Below are 13,344 nucleotides of genomic sequence, written 5' to 3'. Positions count from 1 at the left end.
TGGCCACCCTCTGTTAGGTCTCGGGGCCTCCATGGTGCCTGTTCCCCGCCTGCACAGCCATCACTCCCAGACCCCACCCTGCCGGACTGGGCACCCTCCGATCCCCAGGACACGCACACACCTCCAGGTTGGACCCCACACCATGGCCCAGCCCTGGGCTGTGCACCACTGAGTTCTGGGGCCCTCCCAGCTCACGGGGACAAAGAAGTCACGTGCCGGTGAGCTGTGGTTCTACACTTTGGTTTTTCATCTGTTCTCCCTCAGTTCTTTTCAGCTAAGTTTCCTTTGACAGGTCTCAACCTGCTTCAGCTGAACACAAGCAGGAAGGTGGATGTGGTAGGAGAAAAAGAGAGGCAGGCCCAGCCCTCTGTGTGCAGAGCACCGGGCACGGCAGGTGTGCTGGGCACGGCAGGTGTGCCGGCCCCAGCAGGCCCTTTCTAGCCCAGGGCTGCCATCAGCAAGCCTAGGAGGTTTGCAGAAATGCTCCCAGCCCATTCGCTTCACAGATTCATTCTGCCCCTGCCTTTCCCTCTGCTTGGCTCTCCAGTTTTTCAGAGACAGACCATTTTCCCCTTTCCATTTTATTTGTAAAAATAGGAACTGGCTGGGTAGATTGCAAGGCCGACCCCCTGAGTCAAGGAAGGACAACAGCAACACAACGCTTGTTCACCCCCTGCGAGGTGTGAATGCTGACGATGGCACAGGTGGGGATTAGCCTTCTATTTTCTTTTCCTGAATTTCAAGAACAAGGGGAAAGCAGATGGGGAAGAATGAAGCACAGTGCTTTAGAAAGGACACAGAGGAGCCACATTATTACCTGTATTCTAATGAAAGGATACAAGCAAAGTAAACAGGAAAGGGAGGGGAAGGAGCCCCTTACTGGGAACTCAGACTGGAGAGCGTTTAAAGACCATACCAGTTGCCCGCGCCTTACAGATCCTATCATTCATTCATTCATTCATTCATTCGTTTGTTGGTTCATTCACTCTTTTGTTCATCTGTTCATTCAAGGAGTATTATTAGTCCAGAGGCAAAGTTTATAATACTGAAAACAAATGGCAACAACAACAAAAACTGAGGTGATCTTCCAGAGCTGTCAGTTGAGCAAAGAAATCACTTTATACACGGAGAAACCGAGGCCCAGAGCGGGAAGAGGTTTCCCTCCCCCATCCCACACAGCTCCAGGCCGAGCCTGGAGCTCACACTGTGCTGCCTCCTCCTCAAACAGTCTCCTTAGCCCTGATCAGATTCATCTACGCCCAGGAGCCAGCTGTCAAGGGACAAGGACACACCCGGGGAGTGGCTGACCAGCCTCGCAACACTCTCCTGGGGGTTGCAACATACTTTAAAGCTAATTTGTTGACATGACGGTTCAGACCTATGGTCTCCAAGTGTTTTTGATCATGTTCTCTGACCAGAAAAACAATCTTAAATACGAACATACACAGAACGTGGACATTTTTAAAATGATGGACAAAGATATTATTTTTCCTTATCGCATGGCTGACAAAGATCTCTTATTTTGAGGACACGTGTCACTCCGGTGTGCTTAGCATTACTAATACTTGCGTTGACTTATGTTTTCTTGGAAGCCGTCACTTTCAGGCCACTTGTCTATTTTGTTAGGGCTAAATTCCTTACGACTCAACCATATAAATTAGACGAATTAGTTAAAATTCAATAATATAAATTTAACCTGGCATCTGGAAACTGCAGTATGTTGCCATAAACTAAAGCAAAGCATAGCCGAGGAGGCCCGGGCAGAAAAGAGCTAAGGTAGCGGGCCTGAGACTGCACCCTCAGAAAGGCATAACTGCAGGGTGGGCCCTTGGCTGTCAACTGGGAACCTGGATTCGGGAGGGTTCCCGCCATTCCCTCAGTGACGAGAGTGGCTCCCCGTGCCCGAACTGTTTGTGCAAACACTGTGGTTCTTGCTGACCACCTGCTCTCGTTCTGGGCGTCTGCAATGTCGGGATGTGGTAGGCTGGGGGTGCCGCCATGACCAGCCCCCAGTAAAAACCCTGGGCACGGAGTCTCTGGAGCGCTTCCCTAGACTGCATTTCACCCGTGTTGTCACCGTTTGTTGCTGGGGCAATTAAGTGTGTCCCGCCTGACTCCACCGGGAGAGGACTCTGGGGAGCTCGCACCTGTGTCCTCTGGACTTTGCCCCGTGTGCCTTTCGCTTTTGCTGATGTTGTTTTGTGTCCTTTCGCTGTAATAGGTCATAGTTATGAGTACAACTGTGTCCTGAGCCCTGTGAATCCCGTGTCACTGAACCTGGGAATTGTCTTGGGGACCCTCGGCACGGCCCCGCACTGCTGTCTGCTGTACCAGAGTGACAATCGCCCTGTCCTTGGGAGAGTTCCTGTGTACAACCCTCAGACATGCCCACTGAGCCAGGCCCCAGGGTCAATCCTAGTATTAAGTATCAGTGCAGCTTAAGTCCCAGGGTTGAAACCTGTTTCTGCCCCCGCCCCCAGCCCTCAGGTTAAACTCTAAATTCTTAGCAGGTGCAGCCCCCCCCCTCGCCACTCCTCAAGCAGCACCACATTGCTCAGCCGTTCCCCTCACACCACGCCGGCTCATGCTGCCGGGCCGTGCACGAGCTATTTCCTCTGTCCAGAATGCCGTTCCTTGGCCTAGCTCCTTCACAAGTTCTCATTTGTCCTCTGAAATCCAAATTCATGGGCCACCTCCTCTGAGAAGCCCACCTAGACCTTGAGAGAGGCAGTGACTGTTTCTTGCTCACGACTTCTGCCCTCGCGCACGTTTCTGCTCTGCCAGTCACATGGAGATGACGTCTGTCTGGTGACCTGTCTGTCTCTCCCACAGGACGGAGCTACTGGGAGGCAGGGCCTGCTTTGCCCACCTGTAAGTCTCTGGGGCCCAGCTCAGAGGGGGTGATCAGGCTGGATGGGCCAGCTTAGGAGGTAGCGAACCTTTTGTTACCAGAAACATTCAAGTTGAGCCTGAGAAAACACATGAAAGGAAGACCAGAAAGGGAACTGGATCATTCAATAACAAAAGGGGCTGAGTTCATGGCCTCAGTGGCCCTTTTCACCAAAATGAAATATCCTGTCTGCTAGGTAGTGAGCTCCCCGTCAATCCACATATTCAAGCAAAGCTTGGAGGACACCCCCTCCCCATCAGAATGCTACCGGGTCGTTTCCTACACTGAGGGATGTTTCATTTGATAACATCCCAGGTACCTCCCTTCTGTATATTCTATAATGCCAAATAAAACAGACGGTTCTGAAGGGCTTAATGATTCTGTTTTCTGATATGTCACCTCCAATATGTCTCCACTGATTCATCAGCACCAGACAAACAGCTACTTCCCTTTTCCTCTCCAAGTCTTAAGCATGTTCATTCTGATGCTAATGTCTTTCCTGTTCTCCCCTCAGCCATAAAGTACTCAGCCCCTTCTGCAAACTGCCTTAAACATACTTATTCACGGGGGGTGAAGAACGTTAGGCAGGCAATGCCCATCTCAGTCTCAGCTATGAAAAGGGGGAAAAATCAGAGCAAATCTCCAAATGGAAAGAAAAATCTATGCCCAGAACCATTCTGCTCAGCCGCCTGCTCCGTTGGTTTCATGAAGGCGTGGCTGGCAGCGTAGACGGCTCTCACTGCTCTTCTGGGGACCTGCGGCAATGTGGACACACAACCTCTGCTGGCAGGTCTGTTCTGACAGATGACAGGGGCTGCTGTGCTCCGGGCCTCCTTGTCACCACAGACACCTGAAGTCAGATGGAGGAGGAAGCCCTGGTGGCTGGCTGGACACAGGGGCAAGTTGCTTTCCCATGTCCTCTGCCTTTTAGCTTATTCTGAGTGCTCGCCCCAGGCAATCAGCAGTGGGAAGGAGGGGAGGAAGTCCCAGACTGTCCAAACCCAGCCCCAGACCACCATTACGTACGAGGTGGGGGAAGGCATGGTAGCCTGGAGCGGAGAGGCCTGAGGTCCCCAGGGCCTGTCTTGTCTTCCTCGGGCAGGGGGTGGCAGGCAGAGCCCGAGGTCATGAGACTCGGAAGAGCACCCTCCAACAACAGCTCCAGAAGTCCCTGTGTTGCTCAGGGTTCCGTAAGTAAGGTCTGCCTGGAAAAGCCCTCTGGAGTTTAGAGTACAGCAAAGGCTCTCTGGGGACACGGGAGACTGTGGGCACAAGCAGGAGGACTTGGGGACCCAAGTCAGAGTCATGGGGAATCTTAGGAGTCTTGGGGCAGATCAGAGAAAGGTGCCCCTCTGGGAGGAGAAACTTCGGGGAAGTATGGCCTCTGGGCCCTTTGGGAAGGACGCTTCTCTTCAGGGCCCTGGAAGCTGAAGAACCCCAAGAACTGGGCTCAGAGAGCAGACCCCAGGCTGAAATACAGCTCCCATCTGCCCCTCATGTCAACACTCTTGTGCAGTGCACAAAGTGCACAACTGCACTTGGTGGCCTTGGCTCAGGCAACAAAACAACACAGAATAAGAGAAGAGGCCTTTCTTCCCATTCCCCCCAAGGATCCCAGCAGGTGCCTCGGGAGTGGAGGTTCTGGAAACGCAACATTCTCAGATGGGAGGTGGTGTGTGTTGAGGAGGGGGCTGCCATGTGCCTTCACGCAGCTCTGTGGACAGAAGATACGGACCAGTGGGCACTGGAGCAAGAGAGGAAGGCCTGGGTGGCTGTGCCATGGTGACTGCAGCAGCTGTGGAATTTGTGGGCAAGTTGGAAGCGTTGTTTAGGACTTCCAGAAATACCTGAAGCATACTTGGAGGGGTCCCCTGTTTTAGGGGTTCCCTGATTTGTCCCTCCACTTCTGGCCCTCCCTTACGCCTGTCTCTGTCAGGGTATACAGCATAGTGAATGGCGGTGTTTGTCTACTTGTGTCTTCTGTCTACACTGCCAGCTCCTCGAGGGCAGCAATCGGCGTGGTCCAGCTCTGTGGCCTGCAGGGCCTGGCACACAGTAGTCGCCTTGGAATGTTCTCATGTGAGTGAATGAATTGTGGCAATGAGAGCGCTGAGTAGAGCCAGGGCTGGAGTGGCCCACGTGGGAAGGGAGGGTGTCTCCTGCCCACTGGCTGGGGAGTCTCTGGTGTCCCCTCAGTCCCCTGCTCTGGGCAGCCTTCCCAAGACAAGGGCCCGGACGGCCAGGGACAGAGGATGTGGGCTGGGGAGGCCGCTGCTGTTAAGAGGAGATCTGCACCCGCCCAGGACTCCAGTTGGCCTGAGCAAGCCCTGTTAGAGCCCGTCCCTGTGGCCTCCTCCCTCCGCTGGTCTGGACCTGCCAGTCAAGGCCAACACCAAACCCTGTAGGCGTCTCCTGGCCCGGCCTTCCAGCCGCCTTCTGAAATCACAAAGCACTTTGCCATAGCCAGCCACGAGGGCACGGGATCACATGCTGGGACAGCCCCTGAACCCACATTATTATGTTGTTTTACCTCTCCACTGCCTCAAAAAGAAATCCTCAGATGACGAAACTATCACAGACCTACAGCCTTTTAACTGAAAGCATTTCACCAGTTCCCACTGGACTTGAGTTTGCGGCGAGGCTGAGTGGGCGTTCCTAGGCAGCTTTACTTTTTGAGTGAGAGTTAGAAAATCCCAGCATCTCCAAGAGAGCTGGAAGAGGGCGTCACGCTCCCCAGTGCAGGGCCTGGGGCCCCCTCACCCTATCCCTGCCCGGACGCCGCCCAGCCGGAGCACCCCCGTGTGAGCAGCGTGCGGAGGCTGAACCACACTGAAGGACCGGAGCCCAGCCCTGCCCGCCGTGGCGGGACGGCCCTGCTTCCCAAGGTCTGAGGGTGGGGGCCACACGCCAGTGTCTTCTGGCCCACCAGCCCCTTTCCTCCCACGGCGGGTCCCCAGGGAACTAGCTCTGGTGCCTCCGTGTCTCCTACACCCCCGTCCCTGAGACACAAACGCAAGAATAAAGCACCCGTGCTGGTCTCACCCTTGCGACCCTGAGTGTGGGTGGGCACGCAGCATCCGCGCCCCTGCGAGTGAGCCAGGAATGCCGGATCTCAGGCCGGGACCCACTGAGCAGAATGTGCATTTCGTCAAGACCCCCTGGTGGTTCATGCCCACGTTGCTGAGCAGCAATGACCCTGAAGATGGAAATCGGGAGGGAGTCGGGACAGCGGCTCCCCTTTGGCAGGGAAAGGTGGGGGAGGGGGGGACAGGTGGTGGCTAGAAGGGGACAGGAAGGGCTTCTGGGATGCTGGTGATGTTCTGTTTCTTGATACGAATCCTGGATTCACAGTTGAGTTCAGTTTGTGAAAATCCATTGAGGGGTTCACTTACGATATACAGAGCTGGGGTTGTCAGTGTGTGGAGGGAGCCGGGAGACCTAAAGCTGAGCCTCGCGCCTCTGTGCTCCTGTCACAGCAGCCTTGGGCTGAACTGGCTTCTTACGCAGGGTTCCAATGACTGCGCAGCTGGGGCATCCTCAGGGTCCCTCTGCGTCCCCCTCACCTCCCTCGCAGCCGGCCCCCAGGCCCCTCACAGCACTCAAGGTGGCAGAGGCACACACCAGCGTGGCTTGGACTCAGGCAGGCCCCGAGTCTCCTCCTGACCCAGTTCTGGCAGAGCAAAGCCACAGAAGGCCACAAGTCCCCGGAGATGTCCCTACACCAAACCCACCAGCACCAACCCCAGTTTTCCAGCCTCTTCTTCACCCCAAGTTTACTCTGCTCTATCCACGTCTCTCTTAGTGGCGTCCAGAGGTGAACACAGTTACCCAACATGGTCCCATCATTCATTCATTCATTCATTCATTCACAATGCTAAGTGACTACCAGTTATTGAATCTTCCTATGTGGCAGGCACTGAGTGCTTTACACACACGATCTCATTTGATCCTCACAACCCCATTATTACCCCGTTTTACAGAAGAATAAACTAAGGCTCAGTGATGTTAAACAACACAAACAGAATCCCACTGCTAGGAAGTAGTGCGGCTGGGATTTGAACACAAGCAATCTAACCACCGAACCTTTCTCTTTTGTGCTAGACACTCTCATATACTCTGGAGATGCATCAGATGTGAAATAGTACACTAAAACCACTGAATTGTATACCTTTGAAGGGTGAGTTTTATGGTATATGAGTTAAATCTCAGTTTTAAAAATCTGAATGGACAATGGACAAGAGTTTTGGTTGGAATAAATGTTTACCGGATCCCTAAGAGCTTAGCTGACCTGTTTTTTCTGGTATAAGCCAGCTAAGAAAAAGTCAGAATATTCTTAGGAAAAAAATGAAACATCTCAGGCGTCTTTGTAGTCTAACAGAGCTAGTTTCAAACTTCAGCCCTGCCGACTAGCAACACAGGCCAAGAGTTTTGGTTTTTTGTCCTGTACGGTGGGGACTGTGAACCTGGCCTCGTCAGGTGGTCGTGGGGATTTGAGGGGAGGCTGCACCTGGCGAGAGCCGGCCCTGGCCAGATCGCAGCTGCTGGTGCTGCACTTCGTGAGGGCACAGGCCTGGGGACTCAGCATGAAGCTGCTGACTACCCCACGCCCAGGAATGTTCCTGAGAGCCCACCTGGGGCCCCCGCATCCTCTCTGCAGAGCCCCTTCTTACCCCTCCCACGCTCGAGCTGGGTGGGTTTCTGCCTAAGACTCCACAAGGAAGACAAGTGTCTTTTCTCTTCCCCCAAAGCCCGGCTCCCTCTCTGGGCTGACAGGGGAGGGGATTCCTGAGCCAGGTCAGCTTGTCAGCTGCAAGGGGACACTCCCTTCCCCCCGGCACTGGGGCTCTGGCCCGCGCCCAGCACCATCCTCACAGGCAGCTCTGTGTCCACAGGGGCCACGTTGCTATGGCGATTCCACTACCCACATGGTGTCCGGGGAGACAGCACAGTGTAGCTGGAGCTGTCTGCAAGACTTGCTGAAACCAGCCCTGACAGGCTGGGGAGATTCTGGAAGGGTCAGAGGGATCAGGGGGTGGGAACTAGGTATAACGGCTTCCCCAGCAGGAGCATTGTGTGTGCACACGTGTGGACACACGCTCACATGTGCACCCGTTCCTGTCCAAGTTATAACGGCCCTTCCAAGCAGAGGTCTGGCCTCTTGAGAGGCGCGATCTCATGACTGTCATAGGTTTTGTCCTGAGGTGGTGTTCACGGTTTATCGTTGTGTTTAGTTTATGTAATGAAAACTAAAAGGGAAGAAAGTGGCGTTTATATGGTGGCAGAACAGAATAAACTGTGACTTATACTGTATCACATCTGAAGCTGGCTTTGTAGTCTACCTTGTCCCCTTTAAGATTTCTTATAGAACCTAGTGTGGGACACGAGGGAATTGCACTGTGACGAGGAGGCAAGGTGACAAACTGCGATGCCCGCCCCCCACCCAGCACTTGCCCTGTGTACCAAGCGGCTGGTCTGAATCGTCACGTTTAACCCACATCGCAATCCTGCATGGGGAATATCATTATGCTCATTTTATAGATGACAAAACTGAGGCTCAGAGAGGCTAAGTCACTTGCCACAGCCAGGAGTTAATAAGTGTAGGAGGGGGTGGCAAACCCAGGGGGCCCTTTCAAGATCTGCGCTCACTGCACGTGTGGGCCTGTTTCCCCTTCCTGTTCCTGCTAGGTGGTGGCTCACTGGGAACAGCCTTCTAGGTCCCAAGAGAATAGAGTCCAAGGCACCAAGTGAAATTAAGGTGCCAACCCCTCTGGAATAGCAAGTGGAATACAACCCGCATTGTCCTTACTGGGGACTGGTGTTTAGGCTCTGAATTCGAGAGCTTTCAGTTCTCTTCCTGGGCGATCTTGAGAATTATTAAATAAATGACCCCAGCCCTAACCCATGTGCACATTTATGCTGACCCAGTTCAACCCAGAGTAGTTAGTCTCTGCCTTTTCCCCACGGGCGTGCATGCGGGCTCTCCCGTGCGGAGCCTGGACTTGCAGCCCTGACTGCAGATAAATTAATTCTCAGCGGTGGTGAGAGCCGGCCCTAACATCTTCTCGAGCCCTCGTGTTCAGAGCTGCTGCTGACTTGTAAAGCGCTTTATGATTTATTCATACCGCCTTCCCAGGACAACCTTCCCCTCACACAAATGAGCGTGACTCCCAGAATAGAATGTCAGGCTTCATTAAAAGAAAAAAACCCGGGTGTGGGGGATGTCCCTTTTTCTGCTCCCTAGCCTGCGTCACCCGGCGTTTGTAGAATTCAGGTCAAACTTGAGAAAGCACCTGTGCTTTAACAGCCTTTGGCTCATGAATAAAGCAAGATGTCAGGAGCTTCTTCCTGGGAGGGAGGGACTCTCCTGACTTGGGTGTCTCTGCTCCAGCACTTGAACTTGGGCCTGCTGGAGGCATTCCCAGGGGGCCAACAGCAAGTGGCAGAGGGGCCCCCAGGAGAAGGGGGCTACGGTGGAAACAGGGTAGAGTTCTGCCCCACTGATTTTTGACTGGGGGACCAAGGCAGGCCCCTCACCTGTCAGGGATGCCACTCAGCACAGTTTAAGTTCAAAGTCACCAAACTAGCCTCCAGTACCATTTTCACTATTGTCATCGTCATGGTCTCCTCAAACTTGGGGAGGAGGTCTAAACACTTTGAAGCACAGATAGAAGAGGAAAATCCCACTCTCCTGCCTGCCCCCCCTTCACTGCACCGGGGACCTCAGGAACAATCCCTTGCTCAGGCCTCACCACTGCCCGGGAAAGCCGACCATAAACGAGCTGTATGCCTACGAAATGCTGAGGCACCGCAGTGCACGCGAGTCACGCCGATGCAGGAGTACCGGAGACTTAACAGGCTTCACACATCCCCTAAGACTCCCACAGGCTGCGGTCATCATTCTAGTGCCAGAGGATCCCACGCTTTAGGGAACACACCCTGCTAAACCACACCGACCAGGACTTTGGAGCAGCTTAGCTTGTTGAGAAGCTGACTCCAGGCACCCTGAAGCCAGGGACCTGCATCTCCTGAATGTACTTCCTTAACTCACAGACCAGAGCAGGAGGGAGGCAGTGCTGAGCACAGCATTAAAAACTCTGAGTGGGAAGAGTGAACCCCATGAGCCCCGAGCCCCGGGGTTTGACTGTCTTCAGGTTCCCCCAAGGAGACGAGGATGCCTGAGCACCCCAGTGACATCAGACCCCCTCGGTTGCTGGGGACTCTACCATGCATTTCTCAAGGCTCATCCCCATTTAGGATAAAGGAAGCATGAACGTAGAAATCTCCCGTGCTAGGCAGCTCGCTGTGAAGTTACCGGTAACACGAACAATTTCTCGACTGTGCATAACAGTAGCCCGATCTAATCATCTGTGGAATCAGGGGAAGGTCCCAGGACCTCCTGGTTCCCATGTGTTGTCCCAGAGCAGAGGGACATTCCCAAGTCCTAAAAGTCCAAGGCGTAGGTAGTGACCTGTCACACGTTTTGGGGGTCCTTCACTAGTATATATCCCTTGCTGCCAACTTTTAGTTCATCACGGTCCAGCAGTGGGCGACAATGAGGGCTGAGAGCTGCGACTGCAGTCTAAAAGAGACTGCTTTGCAAAACAGGACCTACATTGCTCTAAACACCTTAAAAAAAACAGCAACAACAAAAGAGTTGTTTTTGCGTTAATCCATTCAACACTGATCTTTTGACCATCCCCTCTAGTTCCGGTCCTCCAGGCAGGGAACTGGACAAATTATGGCATTTGGGACACTAATGAGACCCAAATGGCCCACCCAGTTTTGACAGAACATAGTAGTCAAATTCCAGAAATAAATCCCAACTAGTCACCTTATTTCTAAAAAGTAAGCTAATGACACTTTCAACTGAGAGTTCCGCATAACTGCTAATTGCAGATACATAACTTCCTTTAGAAAAACAACTAAAAGGCATTTCTTTGGGCATCATAATTTTTAAACGTTAATTTTCAAAATCATCTTTCTAAGATAGAACAAGTAAATTATACTGTTTTGGGCTTTCTTAAATACATGTATTCTCATGGGGGCAAACATTCATTCTTGAATGTGAAGAAACATTATTCTTTTTATGTATAAATCATAGATATAAAGTGCACAAGCAGATATATAGTATCTTTCTGATATTAAAATTTCCTGGGGGAGATGGTTAGGAAAACATGTCTAAAAAGGCTCCTTAGGGGGAACAATAAGGGAAAAAATGTTAAAGAAACACCACTTAAATAGAAAATAACAACTATAACTTTTTCCACATGACTCCAGGTCAGCCGTACAAACCTCTCTCATCACATTCCAGGACGGTTTTTGAGGTAGGGTGAGAGGATTTGCTCCTTCTTAAATGACCCTGACCCTGACCCTGACCTTGGGTGCTGAGGCCTTTCTGGCTGGTAATTTTTTCTCTGTCTTGTCTTTGTTTCCCCTTCCTTTCCCAGTGCCTTCCTTTCCCAGGCAATGCTGACCCCCTTCTGCTCTGACAGCGACTCCACTCTTCCCCCTGGAGCAGCGGAACCGCTGGGCGGGTTGTGTCCTGCCTCCTCATGCATTTGCATGTATTTCTGGGTTTGGATCTACGTTTTTGATGACTGAGATCACCACAAAAACTTTCTAGCATGTTCCACTGGCATATGCAGGATGACTTACAGTGCAGAGTGTTTCAAAGGTCTTTTCAGAGACAAAGGATCCATCGAGGCCAAAGAGAAATATGGACGCGTAGGAGAGCATCCCTCCAAGGATAATGAGGTTGTTCATATATGGACTTGACATCTTTATCAGCCTGACAAGAGAAAGAAAGAATAGATTTAACAGAACCGTTAATTCAGTTTTCCGTCAACAGATATTTCCCAAGTGCCCACTAGGTGTATATTGTGGCCAGGGCTACAGGGGCAGAGAAAAATGGAAAAAAATAATGCACGCCCTGAGTGCCTCCACTCCCTCTCACCACCCACCAGGGACTGTCCGCCTTCACTGAAGCCCCCCAGACAACTATATATTTCTAATTGTTGATTTTCCTGCCTCCTCTGTCAAGTTCACCTATTAATTCTCTAGGGACAGCTTGTCATACCAACTTCTTCATCCATTAATTCTCTCAGTTTGCACAAAAGCATTACATTAACAGGTGTTTACAGCTGGGGTGGGAACATATGTCAAATCTAGAGAACCCTATGTTGAAGCACAGCAACCTTCTGCAATGCGGGGGAAGATGCCCACGCCACATCCCCTGCCTCGAGTGACCATGTCAAAAAGGTCTACAGGCAAGCGTCCAGGGTGGCTTAGGAACTGTGGTTTCCAGCAGGGAGTGAGCATCCACTTTGGTTGTCTCTGAGCACTCAGAAAGCTCACACTGTCCTGGGCACACAGAGGGCCACCCACTCGGGTAGGAATACCTCTCCCAGTCACCAGGTGACAGAGGCGGACAACAGAGTCCTCATCCCCACCCCTACCCTGTCTTCGCTAGGCTGTGGCTGGGAGCATTTTGTACACTCCCAAACTCTACCTGCTTCTCTTTCATTTCCTTGGGGAATCCTGCTGTGGCTCCCAGCTGCCCGGCAATCCAGGGCTGTGTGAAACCAGCAGTGGGCTGGAGTTTGCCTCAGAGGTACCTGGCTTCCCCAGCACCGTCAGTTCAGAATGTCTTAGGTTTCCAGGGGCCCCATGGTCTAGGTGCTCTTTTGCAGATTGCAATTATAGACAATTGTTCTCCAGAGAACAATTTCTTTTGCATTCTGTGGTTCTATTAATGCTTCACATTTTAAACATGTCATGTATAAGTGATAGCTTAGTCCCTGCCACCCTGTAGAAGTGCACCTTTGGCAAGTTACCTACCCTGGCTGAGTTTCCTCACCTGTAACATGAGAGAACTGACCATGTTGCCTAGAGCACATGTAAAGCTGAGACACATTGAGTCCCTGCAGGTGCTTTTGTAAACCAGGAGGTGCTAAGCTGTCTTCATTCTCATTACCACAGCAGCGTGGGGAGTGGAGAGGTTTCCTGGAGGAGGCCCTTACAGGATGGGTAGCATTTAGGACGATAGAAGTTGGGGGAGGAATTGGGAACCAGCAATGTTTGTTTCCCGTCTCTGTGCAGATTTTTAAAAAGCCAAGCCAGTCAAAAAATTCACCTGGATGCCAGCCTCTTGGAAAGAGCAATGGTAATTTCGCCCAGGAAGGCCAAGAGGGGGTAGTTAAGCAATACAAGGATTTAGTCTTACGCTGGGGCAACTTGCTGTTCTGAGGGGAATTCTTGAGGCCCGTAGGAAGGCAATCTAACATTAATTGAGAGCTATGTAGCCAAGCCTTGTGCCAAATGCTAACAGGTATGATCATCATTTAAAGTTTGTATGGAATAGACAAAAGTTGCTTCAAGTTTTTTGTGGCACTATATGTGCTATTTGTGATAAATTAAATAAAACAACAGGAGAAAAAAACTCCTTTTTGTTCTTA

General features: G+C 51.8%; 1 protein-coding gene across 1 annotated transcript in view; it reads right to left on the bottom strand.

Annotated features, from left to right (window-relative positions):
• The window catches only part of GABBR2 (gamma-aminobutyric acid type B receptor subunit 2), a 365,809-nt gene that overhangs the window by 73,501 nt on the left and 278,964 nt on the right, over positions 1-13,344 (bottom strand). Inside the window, exon 11 of the mRNA XM_045563833.1 lies at positions 11,546-11,678. Coding sequence (XP_045419789.1) covers positions 11,546-11,678 — 133 coding nt within the window. The remainder of the gene's footprint in view (positions 1-11,545; positions 11,679-13,344) is intronic.

This window comes from Lemur catta, chromosome 10 (genome assembly GCF_020740605.2).
Source record: "Lemur catta isolate mLemCat1 chromosome 10, mLemCat1.pri, whole genome shotgun sequence".
Lineage (NCBI taxonomy): Eukaryota > Metazoa > Chordata > Mammalia > Primates > Lemuridae > Lemur > Lemur catta.
Note: the sequence above shows the minus strand (reverse complement) of the source record. Positions and strands in the feature narration are given on the sequence as shown.